We start from the raw sequence: 14,129 nt of genomic DNA, 5'->3' as shown, positions 1-14,129 counted from the left end.
ATTACCTTAAAGTCATTGTTGAAAACCGCGTATTTTCACACACAGAAACAGGTATGAAAAACACGGCCCTAGCATCTAACTTTTTTAATTTTTACATTTTAAAAGTTTTGGAATGATTGTAAAGAAGAAACATCCAGCTTTCAGAAAATGTTTTTGGTTTTAAATTCCTACCTTTATAAGCTATGTAAATAAGGTCTAAAAGTCACCGTTGAAATTCGCGTAATATCGCACATGGGCGCAAGTATGGAAAAACACGGCCCTAGTGTCTAACTATTTTAATTCTACATCAATTTAATAAATTTTGGTGTCGTTGCAAAGTAGAAATAACCAGCGTTTAGAAAATGGTTTTGGTTTTAAATTCCTACCTTTATAAGCTACGCAAATAATGTATAAAAGTCACCGTTGAAATTTGCGTAATATCGCACAGAAGCGCAAGTATGATAAACACGGCCCTAGTGTCTTTCCATTTCATTTCTTCATCAATTTAATAAATTTTGGTATCGTTGCAAAGAAGACAAAACCAATTTTTTGAAAATGTTTTTGGTTTTAAATTCCTACCATCATAAGCTATGTAAATAATGTCTTAAAGTCACCGTTAAAATTCGCGTTGTATCGTTCAGAAGCGCATCGTTTAATTGCACATTACTGTCACAAATGTCACATAGGTGTGAAGAACGTGGCGCTATGATCTCATTTCATTCATTCTTATTCAATTCCAAAGAAAATAATTAGTTTAGTTATTGTTGTAAAAAAAAGACAATAAACTTACAAATAATTTTTGGATTTAGATTTAAGAACAAATATGTCTTGAAATCATCATTCAAAATCCGGTCCTTTACTCAAGTAATTGGTAATACAGGAGAAACACGGCCCATTTTTTTAATGTGATAGTTATTCGCATAGAATACACCATCTGGAATGCAACATTTCAGAATAATATAAGCCAAAACTTTCATGGGCACTCATGCATGTACAGCTTTCAAAGGGGACCACCCAAGTAACTATTAGGCCCTCTCTTGCTAATGTCAAATCATGGGGAGCCCCATGTGTAACGTTTCTTCCCTAGCTAGCTCGGACACACTACCATAAATTAAACTACAAACATATTCTCGGACTGCATTGCCCCAAAAATTAAGTGTGAAATCAGTAATATAAACACGTGATTAACAATATTATGTTTCAAGAATCAATGTTTAATTATCCCAAAACTAATTACGCACAAACAGAAACACTACAATACACTACAATACCTGTACTTCGACAGGACCATCATACAAAACGCTTATGTGAAGCATTTTACTTCGGCGCATATAACTTAAGGTCTACTGTATATTTGACGAGGTTCACCTAAGTGTAATCTGCATAATCATTTTGACCAACCTCAAATTATCAAAAATTAGTTGAATCAACTTGAGTCTGAATTAATGGAATGTTAATCACCAACAAAACATAAAACCATGCTCGTTTCTTGTGTAACGAACGATAAATCTGCCCGGAGGCTCTCTAAATGATACACGGTATGGTGTAACCTCATTCGCCTTATTCCAGAAGCCCATAATGCTTTGCGACAAAGGTGACTTCCGGTTTATTTCCGCATTCAATTTCCTAGTTATCGATACGAGTGAAAGGAAGAGCATACTTGGCAAAATAGATCGATAGGTGAGTAAAACATGTTAGGAACATCAGGTTATACATTCGTCTATAAATATCTACCGTTTTTTGTAAATGTCAATGAAGTTTTTGACGTTTATACACAACTTCAATACACATTTAAGTGGGTGGGGTAAAATAACAAATATAATGGTAAAGACTTTCATAGTAGTTCTCAAAGACTTCAAATACATATTGGTTGTTATAAAGTATGCATTCAATTGTGGTTTGTTGAGTTTGTTATTAAATTAAATGAATGATATGTTGCAATTAGTGTGAAATTGTTAAAATCTGCAACTTCAAAACAGTCAAGTAAATGAAGCTTAAATGTGATTAAGAAGGGCATTTAAATACTGACTGCTGTGCTGTATGTAAACAAATATGCAGGTCTTAAAATAAAAGCTTATTAATATTGTACTAGTAAATTGTAACTATATAAATATCTGACAGATATTAAAGCTGCACTCTCACAGATTAAACATTTTGACAACTGTTGTTTTTTTTGTCTTCGACTGCCAATTTATGCAAACGTGCAAGAAAACCGGCGATATAAGACTGCTGACAAAACATTGGATCGTAGATTTTCATTTTTAAGTAAATAAAATAATTTTTTATGCATTTTTCTTAAACCGTTAGTAACGCTTTTAAAATTAGCCATAAAATAATAATTTTTAAATGGAGATATGAAAATTGGTGATCTGATTTTTTTGTCAGCAGGCTTATATCACTGGTTTGCAAATATTTACGCAGAAATTGCCTCTTTCCAAGACAACAAATAAAAAAAGTTGTCAAAACGGTATATCTGTGAGAGTGCAGCTTTAACAGTTGAGTCTTTTATATTTTTATTTTTTCTGGCTAAGTTGGATGATGATAAAACTATTTATTTTATTTCAGAGATGTCCATTCTGGATGTTTGATTCCGCCAAGTTGATGCTCAACAGGAGTAGGCAGTTGATACCATTGATCTGATAGCACCTGCTATATCAGTGGTTTTACAAGAAAAATTTGTGCAAAACACAAGAGACGGAATCGGTTCAAGAACAGAGATAAAATAAATGAAGTGTGTCAATATGAATGAAAACTTTCCTTGACTGCAAGGACTAAAGAAATGCACACAAGTGACATAAATTTAAATGTTTAGTACAAAAAGTAGACATGTAGAACTTAAAATTATGACACAGGATGTGAAACAACACTTTATAGCCGATAACAGTCGAACAAGAGATTTTTCAAAAAGAAGCAAGATGTGGTTTTTTAACCCTTGGCAAATGAACCTTTAAAGGGATTATTGCATACCAAGGACAATTTATTGTTATTGAATTATATCATGTTTAATGTTATTATTAAATTGTAAAAAATACCGTTGTTATTAATATGATTGTCTATGATCTTTTTATTCCAATGACTGTGTAAACTCCCATGGTTAATATCAAAAAGACATAAAATCGAGTTAACATTTGTGGGCAATAACTAGCCACCCGGTTAACTTAGTTTGTAGGAGCACCGTGCTTTTTCTGGCAGCCCTTGGTTCGAGCTTTTTCATATCATGTTACTTTAGTATTGTTATAGTCAATAAGCCTAGGTGTCGTTAGCGCAGTACTGTAGGCCGAATATTTTCTTGGCCCAAATTCAAACAGCCTTGAGATTTAAATGAAACTTGGTACACATGCAAATTTCCAGAAACAATACATTCAATGATGCAATTCAACTTATTCATTTTGATGAGAATCAGCATTTAAAGAAGTTACCATGAGCTCTGATTTTTTTGCTGTGCTTTTTTTATGACAAATTTATCATTTCTGTAGAAAATGTCTGACACTATCATACAAATTGTAGCAAAAGAAACAAAAAAAGGTTGTACAGAATTAATGTTTATTTAAATATCTATAAAAAGAGTTGTTCATATAATAAAACACATTGTAAATGTAAAACATAACTAAAGTACAAGGACATAAAAAAATATTTAATTTTATATATTTATATGATTTTTGAATAATAATATTTCTTATGATAACAATAATAATAATAAGTGTTGAATACTAAGCACTTAACATATTATACATGTATGAATATCAATAATAACAGTCAAAAAATAACAGTTCAACCAACAAAAGAGATCCAACAAGTACTAGCAATGGGAATCAAACCAATATGACCCAACAGTGATTCAAATAACACTAGTTGTCTATCACACATTCTGTCCAACAAGCAGTCCAAACAACACTGGTGGTCCAACCAACACTTCCAGTCCAACCATTTATAATTGTTCAACCAACACGTATGGTCCATCCAATATAGCGGCCCAGTAAGCAATAGATGCCAAACCAACAATAGCATGTCAGGTACTAGCTGTCAATCACGTTGCTACCAATCTAGAAGCCCAACCAATTGTAGTGATGTTCTTCATTGAAAGTAATGATCTCAGAAGGTAACATCAGCATATTTGAATCATATCTGTAAAGAAAGGAACGGAACATAAAAAGCATATTTTTATAAAGAAGTAAGTTACTCTCAGACTTATTTATGAATGGGTTTTAAGACAATCTGGAAACCGATTTAATTCCAGGCCTGGGGGTATGCGACTAGTCCGGTGGCCATCATAATATTTGAAAATAACAAATCATTCAGAAGACTACACAGGTGACAGCATGACATAATTACTCTAAGTAAAATGTTTATTACATAGTTATAAAATACACACAGCAGTATAAATATCATAATTTATATTGATGATGATTTATTTATGTTCATTCATAAGACTATTAGTTATACCTGGTAATGTACATACAGATTCCTCATTAGATTATGACTGTCAGATAGTAAAACAGACTAATGTATTATTTGTGTTAATTTTCAAAACAAATGTTTTAGAATAGATGAGAATTTGTTGTTTATAATACTCCAATAAGAATAGTAACTGCAGTCTTTTCTGAACCATCTACCCCACCCACCAGAACTAACTGTCCAAGTAAACAGTCAAGCGATTTATAGCTCATGACATTCAAATAATATCACAATAATGTAATATAAACTCATTAAAATGACAAATCTAATAAAAATAAATAAATTATAACAAACCTGGAATGATAATTTGTCCGTATTTATCGCTGTTATTGTACTTCGTCATAACCCGGAAATAAACCGGAAGTCACCATGCCGCAAAGGATTATGGTCTATTGGAAAGTCGAGAATTGAATAACTTCGGTTGAACCAATCGGAACTCCTCGGCTAGTATCAAGATGTCTATCTCGAAGCTTGCCGGAGTTGGCCGAGTTGTTACGATTGCGGTTGAACGTTCACACAACATCACGCGACTTTTAAGCTTGTACATGTATGTGAAAGTCGAAAGTACAGTAACTGGACCAAAATGAATTCTTCGTTATCACTTACTATATTATTTGGCTTAGTTGCCGTGAGTTTTGGTGTACAGTTCAAGGACTGTAAGTTTTAATTTTAGATCTTTCTTAATTATTTTTAAAAAGTTTTGATAATTTTTTTTTTCTTCAACTCGCTGTGTAGTTGACTGTTAGTCATTCTAAAATGCCGTCCAGGCTTTTTTTTAATGATGGTTAGCCTGGGTCCAGGCTAACCATCATTAGAAAAAAAAGTTGACTGTCTACTGTGCACGGTCATCTGGCTCATTGTGTCTGAACTATAGATTAAATTCATTTTGGATACATACTGTATATTGGATTTGGATTTAAGCTATTGTGGAATTGCGATTGTCTGTCATCTTCGTCTGTCGTCAACATTTTCCTTCAAATAATTTCTCCCCTGTTTTGACCATTTCAACCAAACTTCACAGGAATGTTCTATGAGTGGTCCTCTTCCAGGTTCCTTCAATAAAAGTGGTTACATACAGAACTCTAGTGCCATGGCAATAACTTTGAAAATCATTTCAGAAACCACACAGCAGATTTCACCATTTATATATAATTCACAGAAATGTTTATTAGGTCACCCTGTATCAAATTCCTTCACCTCATTTTGATTCGTAAAATAAAAAAACAACAATTGCCTCCAGGTGGAGGGCTACTTTTCACTTTAGCCAGAGGGCAGGGCTACTTTTCACTTTATGTCTATGCATCATGTCTATGTAACCACGCCCCCCATAAACCATGATTCATTAACAACATGGTTGCCAGGGGCAGGGCTAGTTACGACTTTATGTCTATATTGAATATATATTTTTTTTGTATTTTTTTTATAATTACTTTGTTTTTCAATCATTGATGATATGAACTTCAAACTTCATGAATTTATTCAAATTAACAATTTGCCCTTTTGTGACCAATAATATAACTGCAACTTAAATATTGCAAGATATTTTGCCCTTGTTAAAGCCGCACTCTCACAGATTGAGTCAGTGGACTGTTTTATATATTAGTAATTTGTCAGATTTTGCCGTAAGTTTTATTAACATTTTATCAATTTAGGCTGTTGATGGCTGACTGTTTCAGTATTAGATTGACAGGGAAATAGAACTGCTTTAGTCATATACAAATACAACATTTTATCATTCTTCAAAACAACAATTTTACCATACATGTTTTCATGTTGATGTTTACATAGTACATTTAAACTGATAAAAATAAGTATTTTATCGTTTTTGACTTATTTATCGTTTGTAACTTATCACCCTTATATCAGCATAAAGTTTGCCCAAGAACTGAAATACACGTAGGGCCAGAGCTTATCCCCAACAATGTGTGGTTTTAAGAGCAAAATGATTTGTTTCCAACCTTTGGTCACGAGATTTATAATAGACTTGGCATCGCTATTGTCTTATTACCGGCAAACAAAAAGTTTACTGGTTTAACTTTCTTTTATCGGATATCTCATCAAATCAGGAAGGTATTGTAAAAAAACAACTTCAATTAGTCTCTGAGATCTGCGTACCTAGTGGTACTTGTGGAACAATGTGTAAAATTACGCATTTATTTACTATTTTCTTAACATTCTATAATGCATTTGCATGTTTTTAAATATTTTTGTATTAATTTTATTTAAATCTATCAGATTTGTTTTACGAACAAAATGTTGAAATTGAAAATTATCAAACTAGTGGAAAATCAAAGACTTCAAAAGTTCACACAATTTACATATCTTTAGAGTTATTGGAGAAGAAATAACATTTAAATAATGATGGGTATTTGAAATTTACACATTGAATTGTTCAATCTGTATTTTTACAGATAATGTGTAAATTTACTCAAGATATGTCAATTTAGCACTTCCCTTTTCCTGAAAGACAAATTAATATTAACCCAGCCAACAGTCTGATAATACTGTTAGTAATTTGAAATATATATTTTTTTAGACATTGGTCAACAATTGGTTATAATCATCTTCTTGTCCTAAACCACTTGGACAATTTTGATGGAACTTCATAGGAATGATCCTTGGTTGGTGCTTCTTCAAAATTGTCCAAAGAAATGAATTCCATGCAGAACTCTGGTTGCCATGGCAGCCTAAAGGAAAATGTCAACAATTTGGTTATAATCATCATCTTCTCTTAAACCCCTTGGACAATTTTAATGAAACTTCATAGGAATGATCCTTGTTTGGTGCTTTTTCAAAATTGTTCAAAGATGATGAATTCCATACAGAACTCTGGTTGCCATGGCAACCTAAAGGAAAAAATACAAAACTTTTTTGGCAAATACTATAAGGCCTAGTGCTTAAATATTTGGTGTGTAACCTTTTCTATTGGTTATCTACCATGTTAATTCAAAGTATGCACCTGAAGAAAAATTGGCCTCACCCAGTGGGTTACTAGTTCATCATAAATACATTTTGTTTGTTAGTTTTGATAGTTCATTATAAATACATTTTGTTTGTTAGTTTTTCTTTAGAAGAAATTTCATTTTTACTTAATGATAAATTTAATAATCAATCTTTTCCATTGAACTTCATGTATATTGTTGTAAACTTCATGTAGATTATTCTAAGCTACAAATCTTATCTTCTGTGTGGACCATCTCCGTGGCCTAGTGGATAAGCGTCCGCCTACGGAGCGGGAGGTCATGGGTTCGATCCCTGGCCGCGTCATACCAAAAGACGTTAAAAGTTGGTACAAGTAGCTCCCTTGCCTGGCGCTTGGCATTTAAAGGATAGTGCTTGGAAAAGTGGTGTACTCAGTACTGGTTTAACCCAGGAAAGTTGTACCCCGTGTATCGGTGCTTTACACCGAGCACGTAAAAGAACCAAGGGGTCTCTTAGAAAAAGAGCTAGGGTCTCGCACCCGGACTTTCTTGTATTCCACCACTGTCTCTTTAGCGTGCTGTCCCTTCAGCAAAAACAAAGGACCCCGTTGGAAATAAGTGCTTGCACTTTCAAGGGTTATCCTTGATCGCAAGGTCTAAAGAAATACATACATACATACATACGTGGATAGTGAATAAGCCTTATACAGAAAATTTTCATTCACAATACTTGCAGTATGGTGATGTTGTCCAAGATGGAATAAGCAGATATAGAAGATGATGGTGTACTGTTCTATGATGGTTAGAGCCTAGGGCAGATTATTGATTTTATTGGATCGATGGTGCACTGTTTGTTGTTTATGTATCTATAATAAAAGTTATTTTAGTGTGCAAGCAATTTAACATAGTTTTGTCAGTGTGCAGGCAATTGAACAAAGTCCTGTCAGTTGTTTGTGTATCTACATGTATACTAAAAGTTCTTTCAGTGTGCAAGCAATTTAACATAGTTTTGTCAGTATGCAGGCAATTGAACAAGTCCTGTCAGTGTGCAGGCAACTGAAAAAAGTCCTGTCAGTGTGGAGGTATCTGTACCAAGTGCTGTCAGTGTGCAGTCAATTATCAAGTCCTGTTAGTGTGCAGGCAACTGAACAAAGTCCTGTCAGTGTGCAGGTATGAGAATCAAATTCTGTCAGTGTGCAGTCAATCTTCAAGTCCTGTCAGTGTGCAGGCAACTGAACAAAATCCTGTCAGTGTGCAGTCAATCGACAAGTCCTGTCAGTGTGCAGGAAACTGTGACAAGTCCTGTCAGTGTGCAGGCAACTGTGACAAGTCCTGTCAGTGATTATCCAGGGAACATTTTTGACCAGTATGTTTTTCAATATTCTTTGAGAACAAATATCAAGCTATATTGATAACATCTAGGTTAAACTCTTTTACTCAGGTGAGCGATTTAGGGCCATCATGGCCCTCTTGTTTATTTTTTGTCTTGGAAGAGCAGTTTTTTTTGCGTAAATATCTGAAAACCAGTGATAAAAGACTGATGACAAAAGATCAAAGGGCAGATTTTTTCATTTCCGCTCCAAAATTGATGTTTTGTGCATTTTTCTTGAACCGTTAGTAACGGTTTAAGCCATAAAACATTAAATTTGGAATGGAAATATGAAAATCTGCGATCTGATCTTTTGTTAACAGTCTTTCATCACTAGTTTGCAGATATTTACGCAAAAAAAATGCTAATTCCAAGACAAAAAATAAAAAAAGTTGGAAAAACGGTAAAACTGTGAGTGCAGCTTTAAGATTTTAATACAAATAATTTTCAATGATTTGTTTATTCAAGTTTATCAAATTGATTGACAATGTCTGCTATGTCCTGTTGGCTGTGTTATGGCTTGACCCCACCATGACCCCATCACAACTTAAAATGTGTTTAAATACCATAGGTAATGTAGATGACCTGGGGATAGAAGTGATTTTGATGCCCAGTCAAAACCAGATATTTGAAGACTTGATATAAAGGAGTGAGGTACTTGAGATCTGGGTGTAATACCGTAGCTTTTTGAAGTGACCTCTTGGTTCTTTCCATTGGTTTAATCAGGACTGAGAGTCAGACATAGTACACTTATTCCCAGTACTACCCTTTGAATGCAGAGCGCTAGGTAAGGGAGCTACTGGTACCATATTAAGATATCTTCTAGTTTGACGCAGAGGTGGTTTGAACCCCTGACCTTGTGCACCAAAAGCCATGGAGCTATTGGGGCAGTATGACCAATTTTCAATGGTACAGAGTACTATGACGAAAGGCTTTAAGAATTTTTTATTAAACTAGCTTCATTTCAGCATGGTTTTAATCGTATACTTTCAGTCCACCACATGATTTTTGCTATCTTCAAGTTCAATTTTAAGCCTCTTAAAGGCTGTTGCCCTATGCCAGGAAGTGTTTCATTGAATTGTAGTAACTACTGTTGCTGATAAGAACATTTTTTTCTTTTTATTACCTAACTAAAATAAGGTACTAGTTCATGAACTGGGCATTTCCTATCCAATGTTTACCAATCTAGGTAGCAATGTTTAAAGGCATCTCAAAATAAATACCAGATGACTACAGTGATTTAGCTCTGAATAATTTAGCAGGACTTTGTTGCATATTTAACATACATGTAATAGACTGAAATAGATTATTCAAATTGTTTTTAACCTGTTTTCCAAAAAAATAACTATTGTTGAAAATGTTAATTTTAACAAAAAAATTAAGTTGCCCTTGTTAGTTTGAACATTTTATTTCGAATTAAACGTCTTCTTAATTAAATTGGGTATGTATGCATCCAGGAGACTTGTCTAATAGCAATATTTACAGCTACCCACATTTCGATTTTGAGGTCATTTTCCAAAGTGAAAGCACTATATTTCAGGAATTCCTTGTTGCATCTTGCTCACATCACTCTATTCCCCAAACACTCTGCAAAATGATTTACAAAAAAAATTGGCACAATTTGTTACTTGATACTTTTTTTTATATTTACAGAATTACTTATAATCAATTCAACTAGTATTCAATACTGGTGCCAAAAAATAATCAATTACATTACAATACCTTGTTCTGAACATACCGTTTTCTAAGTTCACCAGTATACACATGTGGTTAAATCATGTTGTTATTATTTTGTTTTTCAGGTGGTAGTAAGGAAGGTGTAGTGACGGAAGTAAAATGTACCACAGGCGGATCCACGGCCTGTTTACTGACCAGGGGAGAAAATGCCACGCTGGAGATAGACTTTAAATCAAGTAAGTTAACAATGACCACAATCAATCTCCTTTTATAAATAAGTTTGATCAATATATCTATCCAAGTAGACTGCGAGAGAGCGCAAGAATATTTCATTTATGCATTTGAATGTGATTGAGACTATTCAACTTCTGACCATACTGTATTGCGTTGTCATATTCAACTTCTGACCATACTGTAATGCGTTGTCATATTCAACTTCTGACCATACTGTATTGCATTGTCATATTCAACTTCTGACCATACTGTATTGCGTTGTCATATTCAACTTCTGACCATACTGTATTGCGTTGTCATATTCAACTTCTACCATACTGTATTGCGTTGTCATATTCAACTTCTACCATACTGTATTGCGTTGTCATATTCAACTTCTACCATACTGTATTGCGTTGTCATATTCAACTTCTGACCATACTGTATTGCGTTGTCATATTCAACTTCTACCATACTGTATTGTGTTGTCATATTCAACTTCTGACCATACTGTATTGTGTTGTCATATTCAACTTCTACCATACTGTATTGTGTTGTCATATTCAACTTCTACCATACTTTATTGTGTTGTCATATTCAACTTCTGACCATACTGTATTGTGTTGTCATATTCAACTTCTGACCATACTGTATTGTGTTGTCATATTCAACTTCTGACCATACTGTATTGTGTTGTCATATTCAACTTCTGACCATACTGTATTGTGTTGTCATATTCAACTTCTACCATACTGTATTGCGTTGTCATATTCAACTTCTACCATACTGTATTGCGTTGTCATATTCAACTTCTACCATACTTTATTGCGTCGTCATATTCAACTTCTACCATACTGTATTGCGTCGTCATATTCAACTTCTACCATACTGTATTGCGTCATCATATTCAACTTCTACCATACTGTATTGCGTTGTCATATTCAACTTCTACCATACTGTATTGCGTTGTCATATTCGACATCTACCATACTGTATTGCGTTATCATATTCAACTTCTACCATACTGTATTGTTATGTCATATTCAACTATTGACCTGTATTGTGTTATTACAGATACTGCACAGAAAAAACTGAAAAACGTTGTGCACGGCATTATTGCTAGACTTCCTGTTCCTTTTAACCCAGCCGATGCTGATGCCTGCAATGGAATGCAACCAAAATGTCCAACAGAAGCAAATAAGAACTACAAGTTTGTAACATCATTACCGGTCAAAACAGAATACCCTACAGTAAGTAATTGATTAAACTGTTCCAATGTTGTTAGAATTCATGTAAACCAGGACTGGCCGCAGCGTTTGAGACAAAGTTCAAAATCCCCTCTTGAGGTTGAGACTTCCGCTTCCATTTCGAGGGGTGAGAGCGAAAAGGTTCTATCTGCTTCTTTATTTAATGTCACTTAGAACCTTTTCGCATTCACCCCTCGATTTGAGAGTTTACATTTTGTTAATTACATATTTACAGTGTACTTTGCTAAAGCAAGTACCTGTTACAGAGGATGATCAAGTGGACACTTTAGTTGTGGAAAAATAATATGCTGTAAACAAACATTGTTGTAAGACTAGATGATTGTTGAACAAAGATTTTGATGTTTGTTCTTTCTGTTTCAAGACAAAAGTAACATGAACACATCCATGTCACTGAAATACACACTATAAATGTTCATTTTAATTTCAGATAAGACTTGTTGTCAAATGGGAGATACAGGATGATCAGAATAATGACGTAATCTGCATTGAAATCCCAGCTCAGATCAAATAAAGTCTCTAAATTCCATGATATAATTTCTATAAACAATCACAGTCATAAACAGTGACAGGTGAATTAATTACATTCCATGGCTTGTATAGGCAATCAAATAGGACACTTAAAACAAATTAATATACAATTTACTGGACTACCTGGACACCAGGTGAATTAATTACATTATTAAAGCCATTGACAAAATCTGTCATCTGTTCCAATTCCTTGCCTTGTTATGGTTTGGTTTATAGTATTAAAAAAAACATCCAATGGACCAAATTTTGTCAGAATATTGAATATTTGAATCTTGCATTTGACTTTGTTAATATTTCACTATTTCACTGGATTCACCTAGATTGCCAACACTTGTGATGGTCTTACAACACAGATGGACAGATTTGAAACACTTTGTTTTAATTATTTCCTGTTTGATTGTTTCATATGCAAGTGCATTGTTCAAAACGAAATGTTATCTGAGTGTTTAAAATCAACTTGAATACAACTAATTACAAAGTTGGAAGTAAGCATTCCAAAATAAAGATTTAAGATGCTTGGTCAACCACACATTTCTTTTATTTGTGCACGGAGAAAGATTTTTTTATATCATTCACTGTTTTGTTTCATTTGATTGTTGTTACATGATACATCTGTGTTGAACAAGCTTAACAGCTGCCCAAGTGATTCCACTTTGTTCAAGTGGGCACCAAGGAAGCCGGTCATTTACTGACACCATTAATAAGACTCTTACTTCTTGCTATGTGCGTGAAATTTGCTTATATGTTTTTCATGTATGGCTGTTGATTGTATGTCTTGTATGTTGATATTGTCTATTCATGCACAGACAACAACGAATAATTATATTGTCCTAGAATCACTGAATTCTGTTTTAAAGCTTCCCATGTTCAAATATGAAATTTTTTGATGACTGACATCATTTTAATGGATTTGATATGCAAAAAAGATATTAAATATCATCAAAATAATCATAATTATTATAAAGAAGCTGGTATTATTTTTTGTCATAGCTATAAATACATATTACCGGGTAATAACCAGGAAGCAATTCATTTCTATATGAAATGAAAATGATGCTGGGTCACAACACAGCAACCTTTAACATTATCACCTATGACTTGATATAGCAGTATTAATAACTAGTTGAGACGGTGTTTGTTAATTTAATACACCAGCTTATGTAAGAGAGTTTGAACTTTATACATATATATATGAATCTCTGTATTGTTTTCTCATGTTATTCGAGTCATGGGCATATACAATGGTAAATTAACGAATTTTGTACTTTTGTGCTATTTGTTTTCTCTTTGTATAGTTAATGTATACTCTTGGTCATACCTATTTTTTCTAATAAAATCTGAAAATGCACTTATGGCTTTAAATTCCCTGTATTATGTCATTATTTTCATGTATTTGGTTACAATAATTATGGACAGTAGAAGTGTATATTTCTCGAATTTAGACTTGTGCTTTATACCACTTATATTAGTCTACTCCAATCTTGCCATGGATCCCGTTATTAATTGGGTTGAAACATATATAGCAAGACCTGGAAGTAAGATATGGTAGATGTATTATTGGTCCCAGGCAAGACATAGTAAATCAACATTATGCAAAACAAAGTGATACTTTTGTCAAAATATTAATTGTCGAGTGATGTGACGTAAAAATACGTTTAGAAAAAATCAGAATTACAGCATACCGAAAAGAAAGTATTCCATTTTTATTATACATTATAT

General features: G+C 33.5%; 1 protein-coding gene and 1 long non-coding RNA gene across 2 annotated transcripts; both read left to right on the top strand.

Annotated features, from left to right (window-relative positions):
* Positions 1-1,534: 1,534 nt before the first annotated feature.
* LOC128209957 (uncharacterized) lies at positions 1,535-3,011 on the top strand. The gene is made up of 2 exons (XR_008257087.1): positions 1,535-1,659; positions 2,545-3,011. It is a non-coding gene; the product is annotated as an uncharacterized LOC128209957 (long non-coding RNA).
* A 1,921-nt stretch (positions 3,012-4,932) lies between these two features.
* LOC128207235 (NPC intracellular cholesterol transporter 2-like) lies at positions 4,933-13,758 on the top strand. Its single transcript, XM_052910048.1, has 4 exons — positions 4,933-5,090; positions 10,527-10,637; positions 11,689-11,864; positions 12,310-13,758. Exons 1-4 carry the CDS (start codon positions 5,018-5,020, stop codon positions 12,391-12,393), a joined length of 444 nt encoding a protein of 147 aa, XP_052766008.1. The 5' UTR covers positions 4,933-5,017; the 3' UTR covers positions 12,394-13,758.
* The last annotated feature ends 371 nt before the right edge of the window (positions 13,759-14,129 follow it).

Source organism: Mya arenaria, chromosome 11 (genome assembly GCF_026914265.1).
Source record: "Mya arenaria isolate MELC-2E11 chromosome 11, ASM2691426v1".
In the NCBI taxonomy this organism is placed as follows: Eukaryota; Metazoa; Mollusca; class Bivalvia; order Myida; family Myidae; genus Mya; species Mya arenaria.
This window is presented reverse-complemented; position numbering and strand designations above follow the sequence as displayed.

Bases quoted from the DNA above. Each gene is read 5' to 3' on its own strand.
- LOC128207235 (XM_052910048.1), top strand. From the start codon at position 5,018: ATGAATTCTTCGTTATCACTTACTATATTATTTGGCTTAGTTGCCGTG. The intron at 5,091-10,526 runs GTAAGTTTTAAT...TTTGTTTTTCAG, and splicing joins TGGTGTACAGTTCAAGGACT to GTGGTAGTAAGGAAGGTGTA. The intron at 11,865-12,309 runs GTAAGTAATTGA...TTTTAATTTCAG, and splicing joins TCAAAACAGAATACCCTACA to ATAAGACTTGTTGTCAAATG.